This window comes from Dasypus novemcinctus, chromosome 9, assembly GCF_030445035.2.
Source record: "Dasypus novemcinctus isolate mDasNov1 chromosome 9, mDasNov1.1.hap2, whole genome shotgun sequence".
NCBI lineage: Eukaryota > Metazoa > Chordata > Mammalia > Cingulata > Dasypodidae > Dasypus > Dasypus novemcinctus.
This window is the reverse complement of record NC_080681.1, coordinates 100,875,311-100,890,470: the sequence shown is the minus strand read 5'-3', so window position 1 is coordinate 100,890,470 and position 15,160 is coordinate 100,875,311. Positions and strand designations below refer to the sequence as shown.

At 48.8% G+C, this 15,160-nt stretch overlaps 1 protein-coding gene across 1 annotated transcript in view; it reads right to left on the bottom strand.

The window, feature by feature from the left end:
• Positions 1-15,160, bottom strand: part of CSMD2 (CUB and Sushi multiple domains 2) — a 671,930-nt gene that overhangs the window by 404,695 nt on the left and 252,075 nt on the right. Inside the window, exon 5 of the mRNA XM_058303940.2 lies at positions 9,010-9,217. Within this exon, the coding sequence (XP_058159923.1) occupies positions 9,010-9,217 (208 nt within the window). The remainder of the gene's footprint in view (positions 1-9,009; positions 9,218-15,160) is intronic.

Here is a 15,160-nt window from a genome sequence, read left to right as displayed (position 1 = left end):
ACAAGCTGAAACCCCAGGGGACAGGCACAAGGCCTATGTCATTTCCAAGGATGAAATCCAAGGGCAAATAGAGCATTGTGATTGTGATCCTTTACACATATGATTCCCTCTGCCTGGAATGTGGCCCCTGAGTCCTTCCCATGGTGGCTTCTTCTCAGCAGTCAGGTATCAGCTTAGATGTCATCCTTTCCAAGAGGCCTCTTCTGATCCCTTTCTCTTAATAGAGTCCCCCACTGCTATTATTCTCCATTCTGTTCATTTCCTTCATGGCACTTGTTACAGTTGCATTTTACATTAACTCTGTGATTAGTTTACTAATATCAGTCTCCCCGAATAGGCCATAAAATTCCAGAAAAGCAGTGGCCTTATGTCTTCTCCTTCATTGTATTCCAGGCACTAAGTCCAATGTTGGACAACAGAAGGACTTAAGTAGTTTGTTTGAATGAATGAACTACAATGGAAAGATGTCAGTAGTAAAGATGGAGATGTTAAGATGGGCAGTGACAAGGATGAAGGGGATACAGGGGATGCGATTGATGCTGGTGCTGATCCTGAAGATGGCTTCTCACCACTCTGCCATCTTGAACACCAAAATTTCAAGGGCAGCTATTGAGTTCGTTTGATCATCTCCTCCCATCTTATCCCAGAAACTATATATCAATAAATAAGGGCAGCTGTGTTCCTGCATCTGGACTCACCTTCTCTACTGGGGCTTTGATGTCCCTAGCTGTCCTCATTGTGTTGGAGAGGCCATTTGGCATCACCATTTCTCCATCACCCTAGCCCTGCCCCTTCCCTTGGTGCAGTGAACAGTCCCGCCAAGTCATCTAGCCAGAAACTTGGGAATCATCCCAGATTCCCATCCTACTTTTATTCCTTCTTTGCAGTGATACACTTAGTCCAGATGACTCTGTCTGAGATGTTTCCTGATATAAACCCCTGCTCTCTACCCCTTCGCAGCTGTCATAGGTTAGGCCTCTATTATCTCTCACTTAAGTGGTCACAAAAAAGGTTTCTCACTAGTTTTGGGGCCTCCTAGCTCTTCCCCATTCAAATTCGGAATGATTATGTTACTTTCCTGCAAAAATCCCTTCAAAAGTTTCCAGTCTATGGAACTCTCTCCTATTCCATAACATGGGGGCAGGTTATTCATGACCCATGCCAACCCTGCCCTCACCTGAGGCCTCATATCCTGCCCCTTACTCTCTGCATCCCACTTGCAATGCCCTGAACACCTGGGTTCTTTCCTGCCTCTGGCCTGTGTGTTGCCCTTGGCATTGGATGGTCCTGCTGGTGGCAAACTTACCCCTCAGGGTCCAACTCAAAAGTCATCTCCTGTGGGACGCCCAGCACCCTCTCCCTCCATCATGGCAGGAAGACTTATACAACGTTCTGTCCAGAACATCTTTTGTTTCTGTCTTCCCAGTATCCCAGTTTTCCTTTGGTGAGCCATTCCTTCTTCAGTCTTGGTGGGCCAGACAGTCATGTGACCCGGGCCTGGCCAATGAGAGCACCCTCTGCCCCTGGCTACATTGGTGTTCAAGAATGCGCACATGATGCAGTCTGGTCCAACCCAGGTTTCTCTGAAGGCTTTTGCAAGAACCATTAGGAAAGAGACTTCTTCTGCTGGGGTTGCTAAACCAGAATGGTGAGACCTGATAGTGGCCACCCTTGCCGCTTCATGGAAAGTCTGCCTAAGAATGAAGCCAATATGTAAGAAATCAAAGCCATGGGAGGGAGAGAAATAGATTCTGGGTGACATTACTTGCATACCTTGATCCAACAGTGCCTGAAGCCTATGCCTGGACTTTTCAATTGCAGAAGCCAACACAGTTCATTTCTAGCTTAGACTAGCTGGAGGAGGGTTTCTATTTTTTTGAACCCAAAGAATTCAAGCTACAGTACTTCTTTCAGTCCCCTGGGAGCTTCTTTAAACCTCTTAGAAAATGCCTTAACATGATATTGTAAGCATTTAATTATATACTGCTTCTTGCCATGACTGTAAGCTCCAGGGTCCAGCCTGGTACATGGTTCTTAAACAAACATTTGTGAAGTGAATAAACAACTCCTTAGGAACTGAAACTGTGTCTTTGTCTCCCTAGCACCTAGAAGAATGGATACTTCATAGAAAGCTTTCAATAAATGATTAGTGAGAATAAATAAGGAAAAAGTTCCAAAGAATGTAAATGATCTAAACCAATGGTTTGATAAAGTATATGCGAATGAATAAATAAGTGAGTAGTTATTATTAACAAATCCCCATTGACATGCTAGTCTCATTTTAATTATATCTGAATCTAATGGCTCCTGAATGAAATATCTAGTTAGAAATCACTGAGACCAAATGGCTCTATTTGGCTCAAATTCCAAGTGTAAAATGCCTAATAATTAAAGCAAAGTCTTTCTAAAGGAGACAGAGTGTTGCTAGCAAAATTTTCAGTTCAATTGTCTATAAAGTAGATGGGAGATTTTGTATTCACACCTACAAAAACAAAAGAAACATATGAAGGGGTTCAAAGTAAAGAAAAACCCTCAAAGCTCTTAGGAGGTAATTTAACGACAAAACTCCTAAGGGGGTAGTTGCTAGATCCAGAGGAGTAAGCTGAGTCTGCTTTCCAGGGAAGTTATTTTTCCAAAAACAGCCTAAGTCTATCCAGCAATTCCGGGCCAGGAGCTGGGAAATAGAGACAGTTAGTGCAGACCTTCTTCTTCTTCTTTTTTAAAGATTTATTTATTTATTTCCTCCCCCCTCCCCCAAGTTGTTGGCTCTCTGTGTCCATTCGCTGTGTGTTCTTCTGTGTTCACTTGTATTCTTGTCAGCGGCACTGGAATCTGTGTCTCTTTGTTGTGTCATTTTGCTGCGTCAGCTCTCCATGTGTGTGGGCAGGTTGTACTTTTTTTCACGTGGGGTGGCTCTCCTTATGGGGTGCACTCCTTGCACGTGGGGCTCCCATACTTGGGGGACACCCCTGTGTGGCACGGCACTCCTTGTGCACATCAGCACTGTGCGTGGGCCAGCTCCACACGGATCAAGGAGGCCCGGGGTTTGAACCCTGGACCTCCCATGTGGTAGACAGACGCCCTATATGTTTAGCCAAGTCCGCTTCCCCAGACCTTCTTATCTTCTCAGTGGCTCAGAGGTAGATGGTAGACCCCAGGGTGGGAAGAATTTTCCCTAGAGAACCTCTGAGGCCACCTCCTCTTGGACTCCAGCCTCAGGCCTCAGGCAAAATCCAGCACTTTGGTGAGGAGGACAGGGGAACAGCACCAGAATAAAGCCTCTTGCGGCCTCATCTCCCTTAGCAACACGGACCCAAATGCCACCTTCTCCTTGAGGTCTTGATCCCCACAGCACAGCATCCTCCCTGAAGCCCTGGAGGATGCTGTCCTTTCTTTTCCTACTTTAAATGTTTCATGGAGACAGTTAGTCACATACAGGTGCAAGGGTCTGGGCCCTGGGATGTGGGGAAATAGTGAATGGACAGGGGAGGCCCCAATTGTCTGAGTGAAACAAAGAAGGAAAAGCAAAGTACAGTGGAGGGAAGTCAAGAAGAGAGGCTGGGAATCCCCAGGAGAGAGGAACTGGCCCATAGGTACAGCAAGCGGCTGGCACGGTGGGTCTAAGGCCTACACAGAAACCCCACAGGCAGGAAAGAGTATTGAACTGCACCCGTCCACATCCCACAGACACTCTCCTGTGCAGTGGCCAGCCCACCCGCTGGCCCCAGGACAAGGGTGGCTTCAGGCCCGAGTGCTGGCCAGGGCCTGGCCCCATCTGCCTCCTCGCGCTAGGAAGGAATTGCCGTGGAAGGAGGAGGGAGAGAGGAAGGCTCGGCTGAGCCCTCCAGCCCACTGACAGGCAGAAAGGGCAGCCAGGCTGAGTTGGCCTGGCCCCCGTCTTGTCTTCTTGAGTGTCTTCTTGCTCCTAGCCCAGCACAGAGAACTAGTTGACTCCCTGTCTGCTCCTCTAACAGCGCAGCTGATTGGCCAGTCTGGGGTCCAGGCCCAGGCAGAGAAGTGACAGTCCCACTTCAGGCCGCACACTGCCCACAAAGCGCAGTTCTGGGAAGACGGTTTCAACAAAATCCCTGCCACCTCTTCTCGGCAGGCACATCCTCCAGTCTAACCCGGGGCTGTCCTTGCACGCACATCCTAAAATGTGTCCAGGCCATTCCCCTGTCAGCTGGACCAGTCAGCGTGGCCCGGCTATGCCGTTCCGCCTGCTGAGATGCCATTGGCCTGGCAGGCTGGGAGGACGGCCTCCGTGGACCACCACAGAGCCCACCTTACCCAGGTCCCCTCAGGGTCTGTGCGCCTAACCCCGGCCCCCATCCGGGAGTGCTACACCTATGCTGAGCGGGGCAGTTTACACGTTCAGCCCCTCACCACACTCTGCAGGTTGGTACAACGAACCCCATCTTTCAGATGTGCACAGCGAGGCTCAGAAAGGCTAGTCAATACCCCAAGATGACAACGGAGAAGGTGGACCTGGGATCTGAGCTCCAGATGGTTTGCCTCCCAAGCCTGCTGTCCTGTTAGATGCCAAGAAGCAGGCTCAAGGCTCACACTGGAGGAACTGCATAGACCTGCTCTCCCACATTTATCAAGGAGACTGTGGTGTTCTCTCCTTCCTCACAGAACAGAGCCAGGGCAGAAGGGCTCAGGTGGAGGGTGCTGAGCGCCAGGAAGAGGGAGCAGGGGAAACGTCCTGGGTCTCTGCTTAGTGGCCTTCAAGTCACTGATTTTCTCTGCCAACAGAGAGCCCTGCTCTCTGATGGGCTGGCGGTTGCCTTCCACTTGCTCTTTGAGTGTGAGCCGATACCCCTCCAAGGGACCCCAGATCCTCACGAATTAAAAGGGTCTTTTGTATCCCCCAGTGCCAGCCCTTTGCCTAGAGAAAAGTCCATGGGCTTATGGGGAACTTTAGCAGTGGTGAGAGCACTTTCCTAGGAATCGGGGGGAAGTGACAGGGCTCCATCACGGTCAGAGCCAGCAGGCTGGACCAGAGAACAGAGACTCCCCAAGAAGGGCTGGTGGTCAGACTGTGTTTGTGATGGGGTGGCCTGGCTAGTGCATGGATATGGCAATGACTTAGCAGTGTGTGTGCGCGTGTGCGTGTGCATGGCTTGGTAGTGTGGGGAGGGTGATGGCATGTGGTTTGCCAGTGTGTAAGTGGGTGAGTTGGTGGTGTGTGTGGGAAGGGAGAACTGGCGGCATGAGTGCATAGTATGTGTGTGAGACTTGGTAGTGTGTGTGTGTAGGGAGGTGAATAGGTGGGGTGTGTGCCTGTGTGGATGTGTGCGTGTGTGTAGCGGGGAAGGAATACCACATCCACTGTCTGGATTGTAACTCTCAGTTCAAACCCAGTCCCTGCTCTTGGTCAATCACACAAAGAAAGCAATTAACTTTAAGGAGAGAAAGGCTAAAAAGGCTAAAATACTTGGGACTCTCTCAACACGTCGGGATTCAGTGCTCACCATAGTAACAACCTTTTCCTGTTCGAATAGCGTATTGTTGGATTCCCAAAGGCCGGTCACAGACCAGCAAAACAGGAAAAGAGGACACGGATGGCCTGACACACATCGCTGGGCTCCGCAGTTATGGGTGTGCGCGGCTGTTTGTGTGTGCTCCCACCTTCCGCTTCGTTATGTCAGAGAGAGGCCGCTGATTGATTATGTCCTGCCACATTTGTTAGCTTTAAATTGTCCTTCGTTTTATGAAATAATGTCTTGAGGAGTTGTCAGTTTCCCCCCTAATATGCTTACCTGCTAAAATAAAATAGTATCGACCCCATGTTTCACCAGTTGTTTGGGAATTTTACTAGTCCATGAAATCTGTACAACTGGAACCCTGAATTCCAACTCTCCTGTTGTTATCCTACCAGGACGTGGGGGAAGGGAAGAGTACGGAAACTGAGTCAGGGACCTTCTCATGCCACCCTTCCCTCCTGAATCAGTGGGAAGCTAGTATTGGGTAAGGGAGGAGTTTTTCCTCTCAAAGGAGTCTCTGTCTTCCCAGCAGGTGAGGCAATACCCAGGTGTTCAAATCCATCTTTTCTAACATGATCTGTTGTCTTTCTTTCTATGCCTCAGCACAAGACTCAAGAGAACATCCTAAAATCTTAATGTATGCTAATAAAAGCCATGCACTCATAAACCAGCAACATCACATTCTCACAGGAATCCAGGGAGCCATAAAGAGAGGGGCCGGGGAGAGAACTGGTTCTTCACACATACATCCCGCATCTCCAAGTTTGTTTATCCATAATTGCTTTGCAAGTATAAATTAGAACAACAAATGCATCCTGCCTGGCAGTGGTGACACCAACCCTGTAAATAATTATAATTTAATCTTATAGCAAAGAGTTCTGAATGACTCCCTTAACGATTTCCTCTGCTTAATTCCTTCCCTACTGAGTGACTTAATAGGAAAAGGAACACTCTTTCAGATTTGTTTCACTCCAGAAGTTTGGACGTGTAGGCTTACACCTGGGGGGGAGGGGGGCAGAGGATGTGGGAGACCATTTGGCCCACGGATAAACAAGTAAGTCGAAGAGGCTGTGGGGCTGCAAAAGAGGGAACTGGCAAGGATATTTGTCTTGGCATTTTTTTCTGGAAGTGAAAACTTGCAAACGACCTACCAGGGGATCTGGTAAGTCAACTATAGCACAGTCTTACAAGGGGACACAGCCTCTGTGGGTGGAGTGTGATGTAGGGTGCTGTGATGGCTAAAAAGACAGGGACCGGAGTTGGACTAACTTAGGGGTGACTCCCAGCTCTGCTACTTACTAGCTGAGTGATCTCAAGCAGGTAGCATAACCTCTCTGGGCCTCATTTTCCTCCTCTGTAAAATGAGAAAAAAATGATAGTACCTACTTCACAGAGATACTAAGAAGATGAAGTGAAATTACAGCTGCCAAAAACTTAGAAGTAGTTTGGCACATATGGACATTATAGGTTCAATAAATGATACTATCATCACATCAATTATATTTTGGAGGCATCTATAATGATACAGGAAACATTTTCATGATGTACTGCCAAGTTAAAATATATGTAACTACAGTTATATTAAAAGTCTACTTTCTTAATATAAAAATATATAGGGAAGCAGATGTAGCTCAAGTGGTTGAACACCTGCTTTCCATGTACGAGGTCTTGGGTTGGATCCCCTGTTCCTCCTAAAGACAAAAGAAAGAAACAAACAAAGAGAAAAACCAAATTGGGGGAGCTGGTGTAGCTCAATAGTTGAGTGCCAGCTTCCTATATATGAGGTCTCAGATTCAATTCCCAGCCTTGGTAGCTCAAAAAAAAAAAAAAATATATATATATATATATATATATATGTGTGTGTGTGTGTGTGTGTATATTAGCTAGCTTGATCTAGGAGAAGCAAAGAGGTTAAGGGAGTACATCGAAAGTTTAATAATTGTTATTCATATTTCTATACCTTTTATATTTTCCATGTTTTTCTATAACAAGCACATGTATTATGTTTATAATCAGAAAAATAAGTATTTTAAAAAGAAAGAGTGGTCAGAGGGGCTTCAGGCTGAGTAGGTTTTTCTGATTCCAGTTCATATAGGCTTGTCTCGATTTTCAGCCAAATGAGCTAGATTTTCCTAGCTCCAAATGCCTTTAGATTTGCCTTTGCTCCTAGACGTGTCTGCAGCATTTTACCTTCTGCAGAGTCAAGTTTTCGGGCTTACCTGTGTTTCTCCCAACACCCCATCCAGGGTAGTGAAAGGCCTGACCAAGCTCATGGGTACCCCAAATATCAGAGTCTATACTGGGGATGAGTCCATTCCCACTGTCCCCCTTTCAAATAGTCACTCTTGGCTTCTACTATGGGCTTGTCTAATTTTCTAACCCAATAGAACAAAGGACAATCTCTTACTCAACTAGGTATTTCTACCACATTGCACAATGTGAGAGGTGTTCAAGAAAATGTGCCCCTTCCTCCTGTTCCCTTGCCCTCTCCCTCCCTCTCTACCCCACCAGCTACCCTGCCTCTGCCTTTCCTAGGCACTGCCCTTCACTGACTCTAGCAGCACCTACTTTCTGCTCCATTCAGAATCCTCAGTGACTCCACTCTGCCCTCCACCCCACTGCGTAGAGCCCTGCCTTTCCGCTGGCACTATGGCAACGAAGGCTGCAGAGGTGCCCCATTCTTGTCTGAAGCACGTCTGAGGCGCAGCCTGATATTGGCTCCTGATGAGCTGACAAAGGTGCTCCTGATTTCCTGTTCCTAATAACACAGCCACGAGGAGAATACGAGAGAGTGTTCTAAATGCCACATCACCACCCGGGAGGCTTGTCAACCACAGGAAGTGGGACACTTTCTCCAGCCCACCTCAGCTTGGGCATGTCCTATAGCACGAGTTGGGGAGACAACAAGCAACTGAGGCTGGGAAGTCTTTAATCCCCCATTTCCTCCTGAGCCCATCAATTTTCTGAAACTCTCCATGATAGATGGAGCACACTACATAAAACTCCACACTCTCTTTTCAGCCATGCCAGGACAACAGGGGAAGGGTTGTCTTTCCTTCTGAAAACAGCAACATAATACCTCGCAGATGTCTCAGTACCTTGGGAGTGGGAAAAGCAATCATCACTTAAGATTCTCTTCCTTTTGTTGGATGCTATAAATATGTCTTCCAGAAATGAAACAATATTTCAAATCATTTTACTGAGACTCTGTCCATGTCCTGAGACTAGAACATTTTTAGTGTTAATTCAAGTTACTCCACCAAAGCCCATCATGAATTTCTGCAGCAAGGCCATGCTTCAAATCAGAAACCAAAATTGCTGTAAAATTTTATATCAGCTCTAAGAATATGCAGTGATTTCTCATTATGTTGAAATAAAGACACTACCACAGTAGAGAGAAGGAAGTGGCAAAGAGGACTTTGGCTGTGGGTCCAGGCACTAAGGAGACAGTGGATCCCAGTAATTCACAGTTACAGAGAAGACGGAAGGAAGGAAGGGACTTGGGGGATGGTGCGCTTACCAGAGGGAGGAGCCTTCGGTCCCGGTGACTTCCAGAAAGTCATACCCATCCTCCAGCTGGAAGTCAATAAAGACCAGGGCGATGGTGTCCCCCAGCTCGGCCAGGATGGTCCAGGTGCAGTCGGCGTTGTTGTGGTACTCCGAGGGGAAGTGGGGGCTGGAGATGATGCCGCTCTGGCCCCGCAGGGTCCCGCCACAGGCATCGTCCGCTGTGGGCACAGAGACAAGAGGCCCATGTCAGTGGTCTGCCTTCCGGTCCCCTACTCTCCCCGTGGGTTTCACTCGTGGGGCAAGAGAGGATCCTGGAGCGTGATGCTCAGACACAGTGGAGGAGGTCCTGGTTTGAATGATCACGATACCAAGCACTGACCTAGCCATTTCCAGTGCCAGGCACTGTTCTGGGAACATTAGATGTTATCGTCGTTCTCGTTTAACAGGGGAGGAAGCCAAGGTACGGGAAGGTTAAGTAACCTGCCCTAGGTCATGCGGCTAATGAGCAGCAGCGCTGGGATTTGAACTCTAGCTCTAGGGGGCACACACTTCACTACTATACCCTGATGGCCCTTGGCGACCAGGAAAGAAGGGGAAACCCGCTGCCACAATTATTTCCATGGTTGCAAACTGCTGTGAACAGGATGTTTCATTCCAGCAGATCTTTGTAAGACTCAGAGGTGATTTAAACAAAACAAAAACCCAACACGATTCCCTGGAGGGAGACCCAAGGGCATTCTAGGGCTCTGTAATCCTCCCCCCTGCCCCTGTCCCCAAGCCAGCTACGGCTTGGTGCTGTGCATCTTCGACCTCCTGCCCTTGACTCACGCTGTCCCTCGGCCTAGGGGCCCTGTGTCTAGGGAACCCTTCTGAAGCCCTGCACAGCACTTACTGCCGTGAATGACCTGGTCTCACACCTGCCTTTCCTCTCTGGGCTCTGAGCTCCCCCAGGAATCTCCAAAGACAGGGACCATGTCTTACTTATGCCTGCAACACAACCTGGCACAGTCTTGCTGCTCAGCCTAAATCCCAGCTGAAACTTGATATTAAGAAAAAATGATCTGAGGACCATGCTCTTGTATACACTAGTTAAGATCCCTGGCTGTGGAATATTGCAGACCTCAGTTTAAATCTTTCCTCTGCCACCTACTAGTTAGTGACCTAGGGGAAACTTGCTAAGTCTGCCCTCTGGGAGCCTATATGCAAGTAAGTAAATATAATGTACTGTAGCATACGCTGTAATAGAGATATAGAGTAAATCACAAAGAAAGGAAAATGCAATATCAGTGTTCAAATGTGCACCAGAGTGACAATAATAAAAGTTAATATTTATTGAGCACTTATGCCAAGCACTATTCTAAAAGCTCTGCATATTTCATTTCATTGTTAGTATGACTCCAGGAAGCATCATTTCCATTTTTCAGGTGAGGAAACCAAGACACAAAGAGATTCAGGCACTTGCCAAAGATGACCCAGATCATAGTGAATAAAGGAGATGGGATTCTAAACCCCATAGTCCGATACCAGGACCACTGCTCTTAACCACTATACTCTTCTGCTTCCCAAGAGTACAGTTTACACTGTGAGGATACAGAGAAAGCAGCAAATAACTTTGCCTGAGTGAGTCAGTATGGGAAGGTTTAACAGAGGAGGTGTCATGAGAGCTGAGTTTTGAAGGATGAATAGGAGTTTACTAGCTAGAGAAGAAAAGGAAGGGAATTGTATAGCAGAGGGAACAAACAGTCACAAACTCTGCAGTGTGAAAGTGTAAGGCATGTCTTAGACAAATTGCTCTAGGTGCCTTATCACACCATAAATGGAGAGGAATGATGGGTGATGATGCTGGATGTGCAGAAAGGGCCAAATGATAGAGAACATCATAGCAGACATATTTGGAAGCAGTATAGCATCCTGGAAAGAAGAGGTAAAATCAGGACACCTTAGATTTGAATTTATACTTCACAATTTCCCAGCCACATGACCTTGGCAATTTATTTCTCTAAGTCTCAGTTTCCTTTTTGTAAAATGGTTTGTTGTGATAACTCAGTGAGAGAATCAATGTGGAAGTCACTAACATTTGCCAGTGATCCACATACAGTAGCTACCCAACAGATGTTCAGTTCTCCTTTTCCTCCTACTTTATCTTGAAGATCAAAGGTAGTAAAGAAATAGGATTAAATTTGCATGTTAGAAAGGTTACTCTGGCTGAGGCTGAGAGGAGGTCTGAGTCAAAGGAGCAGGCAGGATGGCCTTGGCAGACACAGTCACCAAAGTGAGCTAAGGCCATGGGAGTTTGGGTAGGGGACTTCTTTGAGAGTTCTTTAGAAAGTAGAATTTACAGAACTCAGGAAATGGGAGGGAAGAACTACAGATTTCTGGATCAGTATCTGGATGGGTAAAACTGCCATTAACTGGGGCTTCCTCTGGAGGGTGGATGAGCAGGAGTTGAGGTTTGGCCATCCAGAGCTGGGTGTGTCTGTGGACATCCTCATGAAGAGATGGACCTGATGGAAGGAGTTACAGGAGCGGATTACACAGGAGGTAAACATAAGCTTATTTAGTGGCTCTGAATTGTTCTCCTTAATGTCATTCTACAGGGTCAAGGGCCATTTCAATAGAAGTATGAATCTATTCCTAAATGAGCCTGGTGCAGGTGCTTGTCAATGCTTCCCTCCCACACCCATTAACTGAGCACCAGCACCAAGCACTGGGCCGGGACCGGACCAGAGTGTGAAAGCCTATTTTTGTCTCTGCTTCTCAGAGTATTGAAAACGATATCAGAGTGGGGATGGGCTGGCAAGCGAGCCATGCTACCCAGGGTGAGACCTTTATTCAATCACTCAACAAGTATTTACTGAGAGTCTACGACATGTCAGGCGTGCTCCAGGTGCTGGGATTCAGCTGTGGATAAAAAAATGAAAACTCCTGCCCTCTCAGAGCTCACGTTCTGGGCGGGGGGAATCAGACAGTGCCCAAGATAAAAGAGCACCCTCTCTGATACAAGAGGTAGTGATGACCGCAGGCGAGGGATGGAGAGCCAGGGTGTTGGCTTTCCAGAGGGTGGTGAGGAAAGGCCTCCCTGAGAAGCTGAGGCTCGAGCAAAGACCTGAAGGAAGTGAGGAGGGAGCGCTGGGCTTATCTGGGGGAAGAGCACTCAGGAAGATGGGGCAGCCCTTGCAAAGACCTGAAATGGTTGAAGAGCATCAAGAGGCCCAAGCAGCCGGAGAAGAGGGAGCAAGAAATATGGCAGGGGGCGAGGTGAGCGGGACAGACTGCTGAGGGCCCGAGAGGCCAAGCAGAGACTCGGGCTTTTACACTGAGTGAGATGAGCGGAGGCTTCTGAGCAGAAGGTGCTGTGTTCTGATGTGAGTGTTAACAGGGTACCTCAGGCTGCCATGTGGACTGGAGGGGTGAAGGGCAGAGGAGGGGAGCTCGGAGAGGCTGTTGCAATGATTCTGATGAGAAGCGATGGTGGCTTGGGCCAGGGGGTAATAGCGAGCCTTTCCGTCTAGCTGTGTTCTGAAAGCCGAGCTGGCAGGTGAGGATGGAGGGGAGGGCATCCCAGGCAGGGGGAGCAGCAAGCAAGGCAGCTGGAGTTGGTGAACATTGCATGCTTAGGGATGTACAAGTCACTGGGGATTGTCTGAATATAAACAGAAAGACAATAAGGGGTGGAGCCAGGGCTGGGCAGGAAGGCACGAGATGGACCACGCAGGGTCTTAGATGCCGAGTGACCGGGCTGCGATTCTATTCCCCGTCTCTGCTCCCCCCTTCCTCCTCTGCCACCCCCAGCCCAGGTGCCCAGGCCCTAAGGGAGGAGGAAGGAAGGGGATGTAGACAAGATTTGCCGTGCTTGGGCTTAGTCAATCTCGACGCTGTTTGTTGTATCGGGTTGCACCGCATTTCCACCTTGGGTATCTCTGGCAGGAAGCTCTGGAGTCTGACATCCCAGGCAGCTTTGTCTTCTGATGTAAACAATGTCATTGTGAACATTACCAGGGAGATAAGCTGCAGAAGCCTGTCAGTGAGCCCCAGGTTTGTCAATGTCACTGGGGCTGCCGGAGCCCACCATCCCGCCACTCGCCCTGTTGATGGCAGCGGGGTTAGGGAGAGTGTAGTGAAAGAGGGGACATTTAGCCTGAACCTTGAAAAAGGAGGGGAGTGCTGGAGGGAGAAGGGAGAAAGGGGCCCCAGAGGCAGGGGCTGAGCGGACGTGGTGTGCCTGGGCCACGGCCGGCGGTGGCCAGTGATGAAAACGCAGGATGCCTGAGATGAGTTCTGGGTCTTGAAATGGAACAGGTCAGTACAGATCAGCTCCTAAAAGAGCTTGACGGTCCCACTAAGGGGTTTGGAATTTACCCGGCAGGTATTGGGGAGCCCCCGTGGGTGATGAGAAGAAGATCGCAGGGTGTTACACAGGGAGTCAAAGCCCAGACCTGCTTTAGAAAGTGACTCTTGTAACTGTGTGATGGATGGACAGGAGGTGGGGGGAGGTGGAGGCCGAGTCAGGGAGAGCCCCGGAGACAGGGTTACAACTGTCAGTGGGGGTGTCAGGACCGAGTGGAAGGGATTCCAGAGCCAGACTCGGAATCCCATTTGGTCTCCAGCTGGGAATGGGCACCAGGAAGACGCCGTGGTTCTCAGCATGGGCAGCAGGACGGAGGTGATGCTGCTGAGTAATCTGGAAGCCCCAGAAGAGACGTGGCTGTGCGGGAAGAGCAGTGGCCCCCCTTCTCTCCCCTCCCCCACATGGCATTGAGGGCGTGTGCCGAGGAATAAACAGGGGAGGCCCTGGGGGTTCGGAGCTCAGTAAAGAGGACCCCGAGACTGGAGGGTAGGATTCAGTGGGATAAAGGTGGGAACTGGTGCCACCGGAATGGGGAATGGCTGTGGACAGAATCCACATTGAAGGAGGCCAAGAGCAGCAGCTGGGGAGTGTGGAGTGGGCAGGGGTCGAAGGCAGGAGAGCGGTCAGCAGCGGGCAGAGCAGGCTCAGGAGTGCAGGGCTGGGCAGCAGGCGCCTGGCCCTCGGCCTGAGGTCTTAACCAGGCACCCGGCCCACACTGTCTTGCTCAGTCGGCTTGAGCGTCTAGGTGGTCAACTGACCAACAGGGAGGGAACGCCAGAGGACAAGCCGGTCTTGGAGAAAGCTAAAGACTCCACAGCTTTGGGCCAGGTCTCAGTCTTGCAAACCCAACTCAATATCCTGCATTTTTCTCAAACTTAATCTCACCAAAACTGACCTCATCCTTGACCCGCCTAAACCTGACCTTCCAGAGTTTCCTGTCCAGAGAGTATCAGCACGCATCAATCCATTCCTCCTGCCAGAGGCTGGGGTACATCCTCAAGTTGTCCCACACCCCTGTACCCAACCAGTGACCAAATTGTGTCAACATTTCTACATGGCTCTTGGCTCTATCTCTGTCCTCACTGTGCTGCTCTATTCTAAGCCACATGGTATTATAGGTCAGCCTCAGCGTGAAGCCTCCTACCAGGTTCATGACCATCCCTCCTGCCCCAGGCCAGCCTTCAGAGAGGCCAGAGTAATATCAGAAAGCACACACCTGGTTATGCCCCTCCTCTCTATAGAACCTTCCCTAACTCCCAGTTTTACTCAAGATAAAGTAAAATATCCCATGGCTTACAAGGACCTTATGAGATGTCACTTCATACCAGTCTCCCCCTCCCCACTTCCCAGAACCACACTGGCCTCCTCCTGGTACTTCTGATACTCACATTGTCTTCCTTTTTGAGGGCATTTGAAAGGGCTGTTTACTCTCCCTGGAACCTTCTTTCCTACCTCATTGGGCCTCTTTAGCTTTTAGTTACTCATCTAACTACCACTTCCTCAAGGACTTTTCCCTGAAAAAGAATGCCCCTCCCTCTATGCTCTCCACCATTACTCACTTTCAGAGCACTACATACTTTCTCTTGGTGGTACTTACTTTAATTCATTAATTCTGTCATTACTGATTTAATGTCTAGATAGTAAACCCCATGAGGGCAGGGAGTATTTCTATTCTGTCCCCAGAACCTTGTTTATTTCCTGGTACACAGAAGGCACTCAATAAATATCTGTTGAACAAATAAATGAAATAGTAAGTTGAAATTCAGAGAGGGTAACTTCCTTAAGGTCCACAGGGAGTGACCAAGTCAAGACT